Here is a 16,658-nt window from a genome sequence, read left to right on the forward strand (position 1 = left end):
AGCTTGCAGACAGTCTCCTTCTCACTGTGTACTCATATGGGGAGAGGGCTCTGGTATCTCTGTATTTTAAGGGCACCAGTTCTGTCAGATCAGGACTTCACCCTTATGACCTCATTTAACCTTACCCTTAATTACCTCCTTAAAGACTCTATCTCCAAGACAGTCATGTAGAGTCATGATTAACACTTCAACATACGAATTTTGGGGGGTCACAGTTCATTCCATAGCAACCGGGGACCTTATTTGTCCCTGTTTACCTCTGTGTGCCCAGCATTTAGAACAGTGTCTAGAACATAGAAGATGCCCCCAAATGCTTATAGAATAAACGAAAGTCAGTGTATGAGAGTGATCCTCTCAGGGTTGCTCACTGTGGGCCCTTACCCATTATTGGAACCAGTTATGACAGTGGGCACTTTGCTGTTGGCTTGAGCCAACCCCTACTGGAAAGGGCAGTGGGCGTAAGCATGGGGAGATTAGTGAAATTTGGAGAAAGCAGTGTGAGAGGTGTCAGAGGGAGCATTTAACAAATGCATTCATTTAACAAGTAATTACTAAGTATCTACTAAGTGCCCAGCACTGTGCTGGGTACTAGAGGTTCAAATGGAGAGCAAAAAGGATACTTCACCTGCTCTTAGGGAGTTTATAATCTAGTAGGAGAGATGGCGAGGGTGATTTATTTTTTTGTTGTTTATTTTTAAAATTTTATTTATTTTATTTTTGGCTGTGTTGGGTCTTTGTTGCCGCACACGGGCTTCCTCTAGTTGCGGTGAGCAGGGGCTACTCTTTGTTGCGGTGCGTGGGCTTCTCATTGCGGTGGCTTCTCTAGTTGCGGAGCACGGGATCTAGGCACGCGGGCTTCAGTAGTTGTGGCTCGCAGGCTCTAGAGCATAGGCTCAGTAGTTGTGGCGCACAGGCTTAGTTGCTCCGCAGTATGTGGGATCTTCCCGGACCAGGGATCAAACCCGTGTCCCCTACATTGGCAGGCGGATTCTTATCCACTGCGCCACCAGGGAAGCCCGAGAGGGTAATTTAAAGGGAAGGAATATTCTCCATTGAGAGTATATATCTAAGTAACCTGATTTAGATTGGGGAGGGGATAGAGTGTGGTTGAAGTCAAAGTTGAGCAGGTTTTAACATGGCCGAGAAGGGAGGGAAGAAAGCTCCAACCAGAGGGAATGGCATTTGCAAAGGTGTGATGGGTGGAGGATTACATTCTAGGCAATGAAAAGGACAGTATAGCTAGAACACAGTTAGCAGGGAGGAGAACAGGGTGCATTGAGGCTGGATCATTTAGGGTTTTGTAGATTTTGTCGAAGAATGAGAACTCTATGCTAACAGCAGTTGGAAACCATGAGAGGGTTTTAAGCAGGAGTTCGATAACCTGGATAAGTTTGTATTTTAAAAAGATCACTTTGATTTCATAAAGGCCAGAGTGGGAAGATGAATAAAAGAACTGCTGAACCAGCACCACAGGCCAGACATGTTGTCTACCTTAATTTTTTATGGAGTCAGTCTGCAGAACTGTGAGACTCTGCAGCCTGAGTGGAAGAAAGAAGACAGTTGAGCTTGTCGGGGAAGGCAAAAGTGGCAAGGAAATGAAGAAATTGAGGGTGCTAGTAAGAATATAATTGAAATGATTGATCTTGGGCTTCAGAACTATTAAGGAAGGAAATAAGGCAGTATGAGAATTCTTAGAGGCTTTTCCCAGTCATCTAAATTTTATGAGTCTATTGAAATTCTAGACTAAGAATTCCTGACTGAAACTTTTACAAGATCAAAACATATGTCTGAGCTGAATTTATTTAGAATATCTTTATTAGGAATCTGTGCCAGGCTCTGCATCTGGTACAGGGTATAGAGAGATGAATGAACCATAACTTCACTCTTTAAGAACTGACAGCATGGATGTACAGATACCAGTTGCCATGAGGATTATGAGTATCTCTGTTCTTTTTTTTTTTTTAATAAATTTATTTTATTTATTTATTTTTGGCTGTGTTGGGTCTCCGTTGCTGGGGGCGGGCTTTCTCTAGTTGCAGCGAGCAGGGGCTACTCTCCATTGTGGTGCACGGGCTTCTCATTGCGGTGGCTTCTCTTCTTGTGGAGCACGGGCTCTAGGCACACAGGCTTCAGTAGTTGTGGCACGTGGGCTCAGTAGTTGTGGCTCGCGGGCTCTAGAGCTCAGGCCCAGTAGTTGTGGCACACGGGCTTAGTTGCTCCGTGGCATGTGGGATCTTCCCTGACCAGGGCTTGAACCCGTGTCCCCTGCATTGGCAGGCAGATTCTTAACCACTGCGCCACCAAGGAAGCCCTCTTTGTTCATTTTTAATCCAGACTGTTACCTCTAGCCAGACTTGCTTAAAAACAGAAATTTACATTTTTGTAAGTAGCTTTTATTATTAAACTACCATTTTTAGCATAACTATTTTTAGTGCTTATGTGCTTAAACTACTACTAGCATATTTATCTTTTCAAAATTCCTGTTTCAAATACCTATTCGAAGTTTATAGAATTGAAAACTGAAAGAGCCTCTAATGCTCACTTAATTCAGTTTCCCAAAGTGCAGTGTGTCCTACTGGTCATAAACAGGATGATTTTAGGTAACACAATCAAGCATTTTTAATAGTTATATATTTATTTAAGTATGTTAGAAAAAATATATTTAGCATATTGTACCCATGACTCATGGACCTTATGATGAAATTAAAATTGATTTTCAGATTTTAAAAATGAGTCAGTTTAAATAAAAATATTAAATAATGGCACAGGTGGTACATGAATAACTGAAATTTGGGAAACGTTAGTCTAAACCAGTTCTTACGTTGTACAGATGAGAAAATAAAAGGACCCCCAAACACAAAGGCCTTTTTGAGGTATACAGCTAGCATGTGTCAGAGCTAGGAGTTGAACTCGACTCCGCTCAATACATTCCTGCTTCTTATTGTTGAAATTTGAGGAAGAAACTAGTGGCTTTGTACTTTAAATCTGCATTGGTCATTATGGTGGCCTCATGTGGCCATTTATATTAAAATTAATTAAAATCAAACAAAATTTAAAATTTGCACTGCCATATTTCTCGTGCTCAGTAGCCGCATGTGGCTAGTAGCTACCATATTGGACAGTACAGATACAGAACATTTCTATCATTGCAGAAGGTTCTGTTGGATAGTGCTGCTTTAAACTTGTTGCTTAGGTATGTGATTCATAACCCTTTAAAGTTTTGTCCCCTTCAGATGGATGATACTTATTAATTTGCTCACCACACTGAAGTTATTTCAACCCTGAGGTTAAATTGAAGGTACTAGTAATAGTGCAATTAAGATAATTGATCATGGGAAATAAAGCCAGAATGGGGTTCTCAGATTCCTACCAGCTCATCTTATTGGAGGCAGTTCTTCTTTTCCCCTTTTTATTAATAAATATTATCTTGAATTCATAGCAGTAAGAAGAAATATAAATATATTGAAAAACAGAGTATCTGTGTAGAAAATTTCCTGACTTTCTGAATAGTTGATTCAGCTTAGAATTGTATATTGTTAACATTTTAAAACTTTTTATTTTTAAGCAGATTTTCAGTGAATGGACCTAACTGCACTCTTTGAGATCATCAGTAAGCATGAGTGGTACCAAACCTGATATATTGTGGGCACCACACCAGGTTGATAGATTTGTTGTATGTGACTCAGAACTTAGCCTTTATCACGTGGAATCTACTGTGAATTCAGAATTCAAAGCTGGATCTCTACGTTTATCTGAAGACTCTGCAGCTACGTTACTCTCAATAAATTCAGAAACACCCTATATGAAATGTGTTGCCTGGTATCTCAATTATGATCCTGAATGTCTCCTAGCAGTTGGACAAGCAAATGGTAGAGTTGTACTTACAAGTCTTGGTCAAGATCATAACTCAAAGTTCAAAGATTTGATAGGAAAAGAGTTTGTTCCAAAACATGCACGACAATGCAATACTCTTGCATGGAATCCATTGGATAGTAACTGGCTTGCTGCTGGTCTAGATAAACATAGAGCTGACTTTTCAGTGCTGATTTGGGACATCTGCAGCAAATACACGCCTGATATAGTTCCCATGGAGAAAGTAAGACTTTCGGCAGGTGAAACTGAAACAACATTATTAGTAACAAAACCACTTTATGAATTAGGACAGAATGATGCTTGTCTCTCTCTTTGTTGGCTTCCACGAGACCAGAAACTTCTCCTTGCTGGTATGCATCGTAACCTAGCCATTTTTGATCTTCGGAATACAAGCCAAAAGATGTTTGTGAATACAAAAGCTGTTCAGGGCGTGACAGTAGACCCATACTTCCATGATCGTGTTGCTTCCTTTTATGAAGGTCAGGTTGCAATATGGGATCTTAGGAAATTTGAGAAGCCAGTTTTGACTTTGACTGAGCAACCAAAGCCCTTAACAAAAGTAGCATGGTGTCCAACTAGGACTGGTCTGCTTGCCACTTTAACAAGGGATAGTAATATTATTAGATTATATGATATGCAGCACACACCCACTCCCATTGGAGATGAAACTGAACCCACAATAATTGAAAGAAGTGTGCAACCTTGTGACAATTACATTGCCTCCTTTGCTTGGCATCCAACAAGTCAAAATCGAATGATAGTTGTAACTCCCAACCGAACAATGTCTGACTTCACTGTTTTTGAAAGGATCTCTCTTGCCTGGAGCCCAATTACATCTTTAATGTGGGCTTGTGGTCGTCATTTGTATGAATGTGCGGAAGAAGAAAATGATAATTCTTTAGAAAAAGATATAGCAACGAAGATGCGCCTTCGGGCTTTATCAAGGTACGGACTTGATACAGAACAGGTGTGGAGAAACCATATTTTAGCGGGAAATGAAGATCTACAGCTCAAGTCACTCTGGTATACTCTGCACTATATCCTTTGCATTGTGAGTTTTGTAAGATGAATTTGGTAGAAATGTTCTTGAAATTTGCCAAAAGGTCAGTCTGTAAATATCGTGCTGAATGTTTTATGTGCAAATGCAAGACTTAATACTAAAATTCCAAAGTAAAATTGTTTAAAACTGTTGAAATACTGCTTTGCAGATTGTGTAGGAGGGAGAAAAATATATCTCTACAATAGAGTAGAACCAACCACCTTCTTGCACTGATGCCTATTATGAATTGGTTCCAAATCAAAATAAATTTAGCTTTGAAATATTTTATTATGCATCATTACTAGTATTTCCTATGCATTTAAATACTTATGAAGCAGTATACAGAAGATATGGATCAGAAATCTCCAGGCAACAAAGGATCATTGGTTTATTCAGGAATTAAATCAATTGTAAAATCATCTTTGGGTAAGAAAATTCTGTTTTATTTTCTGCAATATGTTTATAATTTTTGTACTCTTATTTTCCCCCCAAATTTAGTTATCTCAGGATAGTATACATAAATATTCTTTTTTTGTTGTGTTGTTTTTGACTAGATATTTTTAGTGAATTGTTGCGTTAAATGCATAATTGTTCTTATATTTAAAATTCTTTTTGGAAGGAGTCTTGGTTCTTTGAAGTGATTGACTTTCTAAATTTATTCATTAATTTATTCACTATTAGTGGTTTTGAAGACCCACTTTGAAAGGTATTACATTAGAGGATTTATAGGATCCTGGTTGTTGGTTCAGATTTTATCACAGTATTTGCTTTTATAAAAACTAAATTAAAATTTTTCCAACTGAAGGAGATCCCTTTTTATTTTGCTGCCTAAACCCTCTCACTTAGCTACCCAATGGTAAGTACAGTATAACTATGACATGAGGTATGGCCTTACCTGAGGTGTCTTACCTGAAATAGTCTTTATTTTTTAATTGCTGTAATTTCAGTTTCCTTTTTTCCTTTCTTTTTTCCTTAAATTAATTTTTATTGGAATATAGGTGCTTTACAATATTGTGTTACTTTCTGCTGTACAGCAAAGTGAATCAGTTATACATATACATATATCCACTCTTTTTTAGATTTCCTTCCCATTTAGGTCACCACAGAGCATTGATTAGAGTTCACTGTGGTATACAGTAGGTTCTCATTAGTTACCTGTTTTATATATAGTAGTGTATATATGTCAATCCCAACTCCCAATTCATCCACTCCCCAACCCTGCTTCCCCCATTGGTAACTATAAGCTTGTTTTCTACATCTGTGACTCTATTTCTCCTTTGCGAATAAGTTCATTTTTCTGGATTCCATGTATAAGCAGTATTATATGATATTTGTCTTTCTCTTTCTGACTTCACTCTGTATGACAATCTCTGGGTCCATCCATGTCGCTGCAAATGGCATTATTTTGTTCCTTTTTATGGCTGAGTAATATTCCATTGCATGCATATATATATATATATATATATATATATATATATATATATATATATATATATATACCACATCTTCTTTATCCATTAGTCTGTTGATTGACATTTAGATTGCTTCCATGTCCTGGGTATTGTAAATAGTGCTGCATTGAACATTGCGGTGCATGCATCCTTTCAAATTACGGTTTTCTCTGGATATATGGCCAGGAGTGGGGTTGGTGGGTCATATGGTAGCTCTATTTTTAGTTTGGTTTTTTTTTGCGGTACGCGGGCCTCTCACTGATGTGGCCTCTCCCGTTGGGGAGCACAGGTTCCAGATGCGCAGGCCCAGCGGCCATGGCTCACGGGCGCAGCCGCTCCGTGACATGTGGGACCCTCCCGGACCAGGGCACGAACCCGTGTCCCCTGCATCAGCAGGCGGACTCTTCAACCACTGTGCCACCAGGGAAGCCCTATTTTTAGTTTTTTAAAGAACATGCGTACTGTTCTCCATAGTGGCTGTTTCAATTTACATTCCCACCAACAGTGTGGAAGGGTTCCCTTTTCTCCACACCCTCTCCAGCATTTATGGTTTGTAGATTTTTGATTATAGTCATTCTGACTGGTGTGAGGTGATACCTCACTGTAGTTTTGATTTGCATTTCTCTAATAATTAGTGATGTTGAGCAACTTTTCATGTGTTTTTTGGCCATCTGTATGTGAAGTAGTCTTTGATGATTGAATGATGCATGAATTAATGTAAGATTGAAGTTAATAAACTATTTAAGAGTAAAATAAAGATGACAGAAGAGCCAAACTTACTGTTTTTTCACTGACTTCTTTAAACAGTTGTTCTTATTGTCTTTATTGGGATTGAATTGTGGGTTATATTATAGTTATCTTCCCAACCTAGGATTTGGTATCTAGTTTTTGATAGCAGTCAAATTTGGGCCCAACTCAAGCTGCTAGAAAAGCAGTTTACATTATTTAGTCAAAGAGTGGCAGTAGAAGTAATAAATCTAACTTTTTTTTAATAGGACTTTCATAAATGCTCTACAAAAAAATACAAAATAAAATGCTGTTTTTTAATAAGAGTACATTAAACATTTCAATTAAATGGTTATATTATTTTGATTTTTTTAAAGGACTTCTAAATTACTGTGGTTCACATTGAAGATTCAGTAGACTACTTATATCATCTATTTCATTTTGGTGTTCTCTCATTAGCTCTTGACCCAAAAAAGTAAGTTTTATTATAAATAATAAAATGAAAGAGTTTAATTAGAGACTTCCATTTTTATTAATAAAAGTAAAAGGACAGTTATGTATTACCCCCATAAATAGTATTTACAGCTATATAGTAGGTCCGACCACATTGCATTCTCAATATTCTGCGGTTTATTTTTTCTGCTGTACCTTTTTTTTTTTTTAATCCCCCCCCCCCACCTGCCACATTCCCCCCTTGGTGTCTATACGTTTGTTCTCTACATCTGTGTGTCTGTTTCTGCCTTGCAAACCAGTTCATCTGTACCATTTTTCTAGATTCCCCATATATGCGTTAACATGTGATATTTGTTTTTCTCTTTCTGACTTACTTCACTTGTATCACAGTCTCTATGTCCATCCACATCTCTACAAATGACCCAATTTCCTTCCTTTTTATGGCTGAGTAATATTCCATTGTATGTATGTACCACATCTTCTTTATCCATTTGTCTGTCAGTGGGCATTTAGGTTGCTTCCATGACCTGACTATTGTAAATAGTGTTGCAATAAACACTGAGGTGCATGTGTCTTTTTGAATTATGGTTTTCTCTGGGTATATGCCCAGTAGTGGGATTGCTGGGTCATATGGTAATTCTATTTTTAGTTTTTTGAGGAACCTCCATACTGTTCTCCATAGTGGCTATATCAATTTACATTCCCACCAACAGTGCAAGAGGATTCCCTTTTCCTCACACCCTCTCCAACATTTGTTGTTTGTAGATTTTCTGATGGTGCCCATTCTAACTGGTGTGAGGTGATACCTCATTGTAGTTTTGATTTGCATTTCTCTAATAATTAGTGATGTTGAGCAGCTTTTCATGTGCCTCTTGGCCATCTCTATGTCATCTTTGGAGAAATGTCTCCTGCCCATTTAGGTCTTCTTCCCATCTTTTGATTGGGGTGAGCTGCATGAGCTGTTTATATATTTTGGAGTTTAATCCTTTGTCCACTGATTTGTTTGCAGATATTTTCTCCCACTCTCAGGGTTGCCTTTTCATCTTGTTTATGGTTTCCTTTGCTGTGCAAAAGCTTTTCAGTTTCATTAGGTCCCATTTGTTTATTTTTGTTTTTATTTCTATTACTCTAGGAGGTGGGTCAAAAATCTTGATGTGATTTATGTCAAAGAGTGTTCTTCCTATGTTTTCCTGTAAGAGTTTTATAGTGTCTGGTCTTACATTTAGGTCTTTAATCCATTTTGAGTTTATTTTTGTATATGGTGTTAGGGAGTATTCTAATTTCATTCTTTTACATATGGCTGTCCAGTTTTCCCAGCACCACTTATTGAAGAGACTGTCTTTTCTCCTTGTATATCCTTTCTTCCTTTGTCATAGATTAGTTGACCATAGATGCGTGGGTTTATCTCTGGAATTTCTATCCTGTTCCATGGATCTATGTTTCTGTTTTTGTGCCAGTACCATATTGTCTTGATTACTGTAACTTTGTAGTAGAGTCTGAAGTCAGGAAGTCTGATTCCTCAGCTCTGTTTTTTTTTTTTCTTCAAGGTTGCTTTGGCTATTCAGGCATCTTTTGTGTCTCCATACAAATTTTAAGATTTCTTGTTCTAGGTTTGTAAAAAATGCCATTGGTAATTTGATAGGGATTGCATTGAATCTGTAGATTGCTTTGGGTAGTATAGTCATTTTCACAATATTGATTCTTCCTATCCAAGAACATGGCATATGTCTCCATTTGTTTGTGTCATCTTTGATTTCCTTCATCAGTGTCTTATAGTTTTCTGACTACAGGTCTTTTACCTCCTTAGGTAGGTTTATTCCTAGGTATTTTATTCTTTTTGTTGCAATGGTGAATGGGTTTGTTTCCTTAATTTCTCTTTCTGAGTTTTTGTTGTTAGTGTATACGAATGCAAGTGATTTCTGTGAATTAATTTTGTATCCTGCACCTTTACCAAATTCATTGATTAGCTCTAGTAGTCTTCTGGTGGCATCTTTAGGATTATCTGTGTATAGTATCATGTCATCTGGAAACAGTAACAGTTTTACTTCTTTTCCAATTTGTATTTCTTTTATTTCTTTCTCTTCTCTGATTGCCGTGGCTAGGACTTCCAAAACTGTTGAATAATAGTGGCGAGAGTGGACATCATTGTCTTGTTCCTGATCTTAGAGGAAATGCTTTCAGTTTTTCACCTTTGAGAATGATGTTTGCTGTGGGTTTGTCATATATGGCCTTAATTATGTTGAGGTAAGTTCCCTCTATGCCCACTTTCTGGAGGGCTTTTATCATAAATGGGTGTTGAATTTTGTCAAAAGGTTTTTTTGCACATATTGAGATGATCATATGGTTTTTATTCTTCAATTTGTTAATATGGTGTATCACACTGATTGATTTGCATATATTGAAGAATTCTTGCATCCCTGGGATAAATCCCACTTGATCATGGTGTATGATCCTTTTAATGTGTTGTTGGATTCTGTTTGCTAGTATTTTCTTGAGGATTTTTGCATCTATATTCGTCAGTGATATTGGTCTGTAATTTACTGTTTTTGTGATATCTTTGTCTGGTTTTGGTATCAGGGTGATGGTGGCCTCGTAGAATGAGTTTGGGAGTGTTCCTTCCTCTGCAATTTTTGGAAGAGTTTGAGAAGGATGGATATTAGCTCTTCTTTAAATGTTTGATAGAATTCACCTGTGAAGCCATCTGGTCCTGGACTTCTGTTTGTTGGAAGATTTTTAATCACAGTTTCAATTTCAGTGCTTGTGATTGGTCTGTTCATATTTTCTACTTCTTCCTGGATAAGTCTTGGAAGGTTATAACTTTCTAAGAATTTGTCCATTTCTTCCAGGTTGTCCATTTTATTGGCATAGTGTTGCTTGTAGTAGTCTCTTAGGATGCTTTGTATTTCTGTGGTGTCCGTTGTAACTTCTCCTTTTTCATTTCTAATTTTATTGATTTGAGTCCTCTCCCTCTTTTTCTTGATGAGTCTGGCTAAAGGTTTATCAATTTTGTTTATCTTCTCAAAGAACCAGCTTTTAGTTTTATTGATCTTTGCTCTTGTTTTCTTTGTTTCTGTTTCATTTATTTCTGCTCTGATCGTTATGATTTCTTTCCTTCTACTAACTTTGGGTTTTGTTTGTTCTTTCTCTAGTTCTTTTAAGTGTAAGGTTGGATTGTTTATTTGAGATTTTTCTTGTTTCTTGAGGTAGGATTGTATAGCTATAAACTTCCCTCTTAGAACTGCTTTTGCTGCATCCCATAGGTTTTGGTTCATCGTGTTTTCATTGTCATTTGTCTCTAGGTATTTTCTGATTTCCTCTATGGTTTCTTCAGTGATCTCTTGGTTATTTAGTAATCTGTTGTTTAGCCTCAGTGTGTTTGTGTTTTTTATGTTTTTTCCCTTTAATTTATTTATAATCTCATAGCGTTGTAGTCAGAAAAGATGCTTGATATGATTTCAGTTTTCTTAAATTTACTGAGGCTTGCTTTGTTACCCAAGATGTGATCTGTCCTGGAGAATGTTCTGTGTGCACTTGAGAAGAAAGTGTAATCGGCTGTTTTCAGATGGAATGTCCTATAGATATCAGTTAAATCTCTCTGCTCTATTGTGTCATTTAAAGCTTGTGTTTCCTTATTAATTTTGTGTCTGGATGATCTATCAGTTGGTGTAAGTGAAGTGTTAAAGTCCCCCACTATTATTGTGTTAGTGTCGATTTCTTCTTTTATAGCTGTTAACAATTGCCTTTTGTATTGAGATGCTCCTATGTTGGGTGCATATATATTTATAATTGTTATATCTTCTTGGATTGATCCCTTGATCATTATGTAGTGTCCCTACTTGCCTCTTGTAACATTCTGTATTTTAAAATCTATTTTATCTTATATGAGTATTGCTACTCCAGCTTTCTTTTGATTTCCATTTGCATGGAATATCTTTTTCCATCCCCTCACTTTCAGTCTGTATGTGTCCCTAGGTCTGAAGTGGGTCTCTTGTCGGTAGCATATAGACAGGACTTGTTTTTGTATCCATTCAGCAAGCCTGTGTCTTTTGGTTGGAGCTTTTTTTTTTTTTTTTGGCAGTACACGGGCCTCTCACTGTTGTGGGCTCTCCTGTTGCGGAGCATAGGCTCTGGACGCACAGGCTCAGCAGCCATGGCTCACAGGCCCAGCTGCTCCACGACACGTGGGATCTTCCCGGACCGGGGCGCGAACCCGTGTCCCCTGCATTGGCAGGCAGACTCTCAACCACTGCGCCACCAGGGAAGCCCTAGTTGGAGCATTTAATCCTTTCATATTTAAGGTAATTTTCTATATGTGTGTTCCTATGACCATTTTCTTAATTGTTTTGGGTTTGTTTTTGTAGGTCCTTTTCTTCTCTTGTGTTTCCCTCTTAGAGAAGTTCCTTTAGCATCTACTGTAGAGCTGGTTTGGTGGTGCTGAATTCTCTTAGCTTTTGCTTATCTGTAAAGCTTTGATTTCTCTGTCGAATCTGAATGAGATCCTTGCTGGGTAGAGTAATCTTGGTTGTAGGTTCTTCCTTTTCATCACTTTAAATATATTGTGCCACTCCCTTCTGGCTCATAGAGTTTCTGCTGAGAAATCAGCTGTTAACTTTATTGGAGTCCCCTTGTATGTTATTTGTTAGTTTTCCCTTGTTGTTTTTAATAATTTTTCTTTGTCTTTAATTTTTGTTGTTTGATTACTATGTGTCTTGGAGTGTTTCTCCTTGGGTTTATCCTGCCTGTAACTCTCTGCGCTTCCTGGACTTGGGTGCCTATTTCCTTTCCCATGTTCGGGAAGTTTTTGACTACAGTCTCTTCAAATATTTTCTTGGGTCCTTTCTCTCTCTTGTCTCCTTCTGGGACCCCTATAATGCAAATGTTGGTGCATTCAATGTTGTCCCAGAGGTCTCTTGGGCTGTCTTCATTTGTTTTCTTTCTTTTTTCTTTATTCTGTTCCATGGCAGTAATTTCCACCATTCTGTCTTCCAGTTCAGTTGTCTGTTCTTTTGCTTTAGTTATTCTGCTATTGTTTCCTTCTAGTGTATTTTTCATTTCAGTTATTGTATTGTTCATCTTTGTTTGTTCTTTTAAACATTTATTGCATCTTCTCGATGTTTGTCTCCATTCTTTTTCCGAGATCCTGGGTCATCTTCACTATCATTATTCTGAATTATTTTTCTGGAAGGTTGCCTGTCTCCACTTTATTTAGTTGTTTTTCTGGGGTTTTATCTTTTTCCTTTATCTGGTACATAGTCCTCTGCCTTTTTATTTTGTCTGTCTTTTTGTGAATATGGTTTTCATTCCACAGGCTGAAGGATTGTAGTTCTTCTTGCTTCTTCTGTCTGCCCTCTGTGGATGAGGCTATCTAAGAGGCTTGTGCAAGCTTCCTGATGGGAGGGACTGATCTAGCTGTACTTTGATATATTTCAGGGAAAAGCCAATACACTACCTCTGAGGAAAAGCAAGGGGGGAAAATGGAATATCTTTATATGTTTCTGGTGCAGTAGAGACAAACTGAGTATCTTGTCTTGAGTCAAGAGTAGTCTTTACCCAAACTAAAAAAGACTACTGTTGGAAAGATTATCTCATTGATAGACTTTTGGCTTTTTGTTTGGTTTGGTTTAGATATTTTGTTTCTGCAACCCAAAAAGTAAAAAGTAGGGAAATGTTGGCAGTCCTAAGTTCCAGTCTTTTCTCTGGCCATACTTCTTTTCTAATTGTATCTCTAATAATTCAACACATAGTAAGTCAACACATTGAGCCATCTTGCCCACCATTACCTAATGCACAAGTTTATTAGAGCTAAATTTTAACTTTGGTGACAGGTAATATATAGTGAGTGCTTACTATAAATTAGACATCATACTAGTTGCTTTCTCCATGTTACTTTAATTCTTACAACTGTAATATGAGGTAAATTTATTCATTCATTCGGCAGGTATTCATTACATGCTCACTATATGCCAAGAATTCTCCTAGGAACTGGAGACATAACTGTAAACAATATAGCTAAGTCTCTTCACTCATGGAGACTATACAAGATAGATATCATTTCTGCTCTTGGGGAGTTTACATTCTACAGTTGACCCTTAAACAAGGAGAGGGGGTAGTTAGGGTTACTGATCCCTTTTATGCCACTCAAAAATCTGTGTGCTTGTATTTCTGCCTGAAAAACAAAGAAATTGATAAATGACTCATTCAAGGACAGGAAGCTGAAACAGTTTGGTAGAATCAGGACTCAAACCCTCGTTCTTTTGTTTCCACGTATTGTGATCTTTAATCGAACACTAACTTTTCCCCACATTTAGAGATCTATAAAATAAAAACACAGGTACTGTCTTTATTGAAAACTGTGTATAAGTGGACCCATGCAGTTCAAACCCATGTTGTTCAAGGGTCAAGTATACTTCAGAATATGGACAAGTAAATAGTTATAATATGAGGAAGAACAGACAATTAAGTATAGAAGAATTCATAATCTGGTTTTAGGAATTAGTGTTGGTTTCCTGCAAGAGGTAAAGGCAAAGACAGGGTTCAGACAGGGAGCAGCATATGCAGTGATCCCAGAGGAAAGGGAGCATAGCACATTCAGTATTGCAGGAACAGAGTGTGAGAGAGGACGCGAAGAGAGAATTGAGGCAGTGGGGTAACCAGGACTTAGAAATCATGGTGAGGGTTTAGGGAAATTTGTGTTTTAGAGCTGTCACTCTGTGTGTGGAATGGATTGGAGGGGATCAAGATTGATAGCAGGGACCTCAGAAGCCACAGTTATCAGGCAAGATATGATGGCATTCTTACGAAGGTAAGTGGCAGAAGAGCTAGAGAAATGTGGATAGAGAGTGGGACAGAATTTAATTAATCGGATTCAGGGGATGGAGGGGAAGGAAAAATGAAAGCATGCTAAGACAACTGGGATAATACTAATAGCAGTTAATTAGATAGGAATAACATAGGTAGAATGCATTTGAAAATAAGAAAAGAGTTTATTTTGGGATAAATTGAATATAGCTAGATAGAGATGTCCAATGGGCAGGAAATGTAGGGTGAAGAAAGAGGTCATCCATTTTAATTAATTCTTTCAAGAAATTTGACTGTATGAAGGAGGATAAAAAGATACACAGTGATAGCAGCAGGTGAATCTGGAGTCATGGGAGGGCTTTTGTGTTGTTTTTGTTTTTAACATGGAATTGATTAAAGTGTGTTTAAATGCTGATGAGAGGAAACCCTTAGAAAGAGGTTGGAAGATGCAGAGTAAAGAGGCTGAAAAGCAGAATTCCTAGGAAGGGATCCAAAGCACAGGTGAAAGATTGGCTTTACACACAGGAGGATGTACACCTACTCCACAGTAGGGAGAGGGGAAAGGTATGCAGGTTGTTTAATGTTCAGTGATCAGACACTGACAGGTTTTCCACTTGATGGCTCCTACTTTCTCAACATTAGTAGGTTTGCTTGTTGAGAAGAGCAGGGAGGCTGTGGAGAGGAGATACAGAGAAGAGGAGAGAGAGTTGTCTTGAGAAATGGGAGGACTGTGGGGCAATGTTGCTTTAGCAGAAGAAAGAATAAAAGACAATGGGCCAGGAGAGTTAAGAATACTGGAAAGAGAATGGTTCATTCGTTGGTCCTTGGGATCTAACTTGGTTAGGGAGGAAAATGACAGAAGACTAATAAGTAAAGATATGAGTGGTCAAGAGATTGTGAGGTTGAGATTGTGAGCTGGAAGGCTATGAGGTTGTGGTTATAAAGTGGCTCTTTTGGAGAAGAAATAATTTGAAGTGTGTCTGTGATAGGAGTGGGTAGAATCTTGGAGGTGTAGGCCGGTGGAGATAAGGCTAGTTTTTTGGAAGGGCCAAGTGTTGAAATCGATCAGGAAGAAGAGAATGCATGCTCTGAGGGAATGCCTTGTACGTCTTGTGGAGCAGGGTCACAGGGTTGTCAGTAGGTATAATTCCTTCTTTTAAGATGGCAGAAAATTATATAATGTTGGTCAGCTTTCCATCCAACATGATGAAAATATTTTTCATACTTAAATGGTAAACTGATCTAGAAAGCATGTCTGTTAAGAAGAATTACTTTTAACGGGCAGAATTGCTGGGATTTAGGTTTTTAAGAACAAAAATGTTCTTATAAACACTGGATAAAATTACTGCTTTGTTATTATATAGATGTAAAAATGCAACAAACTTATAACTACAGGTAGCATAGTGTTTGCTTGATGTAGTATTTGAAACAAAAAAATATTTTAAATGTTTTTTAATGTTTAAGTGAACTTGTTTCACTTGTTTCCCTCACAACCATCATAAAACATTGATTTTATTATTTATATATAGAGTAGTCTCAAATTTTGGGGATACAGTCTTGTCACTTTAGTATTACATAATGTGTATAAATAGATTTAAATTAATCATATTTAAAAATTTATGCATACTAAAAATCATAATATGACTGTACTTAAAAACCCACAGTAATATCACATTGCTTATTTGATAACCCGAATTTCTTGTAGCATAGTTATTAAGCAGTGGGAAGGTCTCTGAGCAGCCAAAATAATGTGAGTATCCATGCACTTGCAGGATACTTTTCCACCTCCTAGCACTGAACTCTTTGGATTCATACACACTGATCTCTATTCCATGACACAATTTCTAGAAAATAAAAACTCTAAGAGACTAGAAATTATTAAGCTGTGAGGAATTGTTTAACAAATAAATTGCTTTTTGTTCACCTGCTTAAATTTTTACCATTAATTAAATAATATCATCAGTACTGAATCCAAAATTTATACAGGAGATAAGAAAGTAAATACCTTATAGTACATCTGCAGCTTGTTCTACATGAAATTTAATGACTACATACTATTTAAACAGTTTGAATTTGTTATTCAGAATAAAAAGTCTTCTTTAATTTTTAACGTGTTTTATTAACTTTATCATTTAATTCTAAGTTTTCTCAGAGTTCTTAAAATCTCACTTTCATAAACTATAAGTGATTTTGTCTTCACTGACTTCCCTCATGGTTGCATATAGAGCAGCACGGTTCCTCTTTTTGATGTGCAGGTATTCTCTTTCTTTTTCTTTTTTTTGTCTGCCTTGGGTCTTGGTTCCTGTGCGTGGGCTTTC

At 37.4% G+C, this 16,658-nt stretch overlaps 1 protein-coding gene across 8 annotated transcripts in view; it reads left to right on the forward strand.

Moving 5' to 3' along the window:
- Positions 1-16,658, forward strand: part of MIOS (meiosis regulator for oocyte development) — a 119,359-nt gene that overhangs the window by 71,327 nt on the left and 31,374 nt on the right. For 7 of the 8 annotated variants that reach the window (XR_007479221.1, XR_007479224.1, XR_007479222.1 and 4 more), the window contains 2 exons: positions 3,569-4,910; positions 5,240-5,338. Coding sequence is in view for 4 of the 8 variants with exons in the window: in XM_049714816.1 (XP_049570773.1) it covers positions 3,617-4,910; positions 5,240-5,338 (1,393 nt within the window). In the remaining 4 variants the exon portion in view is untranslated. Of the gene's footprint in view, positions 1-3,565; positions 4,911-5,239; positions 5,339-16,658 lie in introns of all 8 variants that reach the window. The other variant, XM_033420604.2, reaches the window with a different exon arrangement.

The sequence above is a fragment of the Orcinus orca genome, chromosome 9 (assembly GCF_937001465.1).
Source record: "Orcinus orca chromosome 9, mOrcOrc1.1, whole genome shotgun sequence".
Taxonomy (NCBI): domain Eukaryota; kingdom Metazoa; phylum Chordata; class Mammalia; order Artiodactyla; family Delphinidae; genus Orcinus; species Orcinus orca.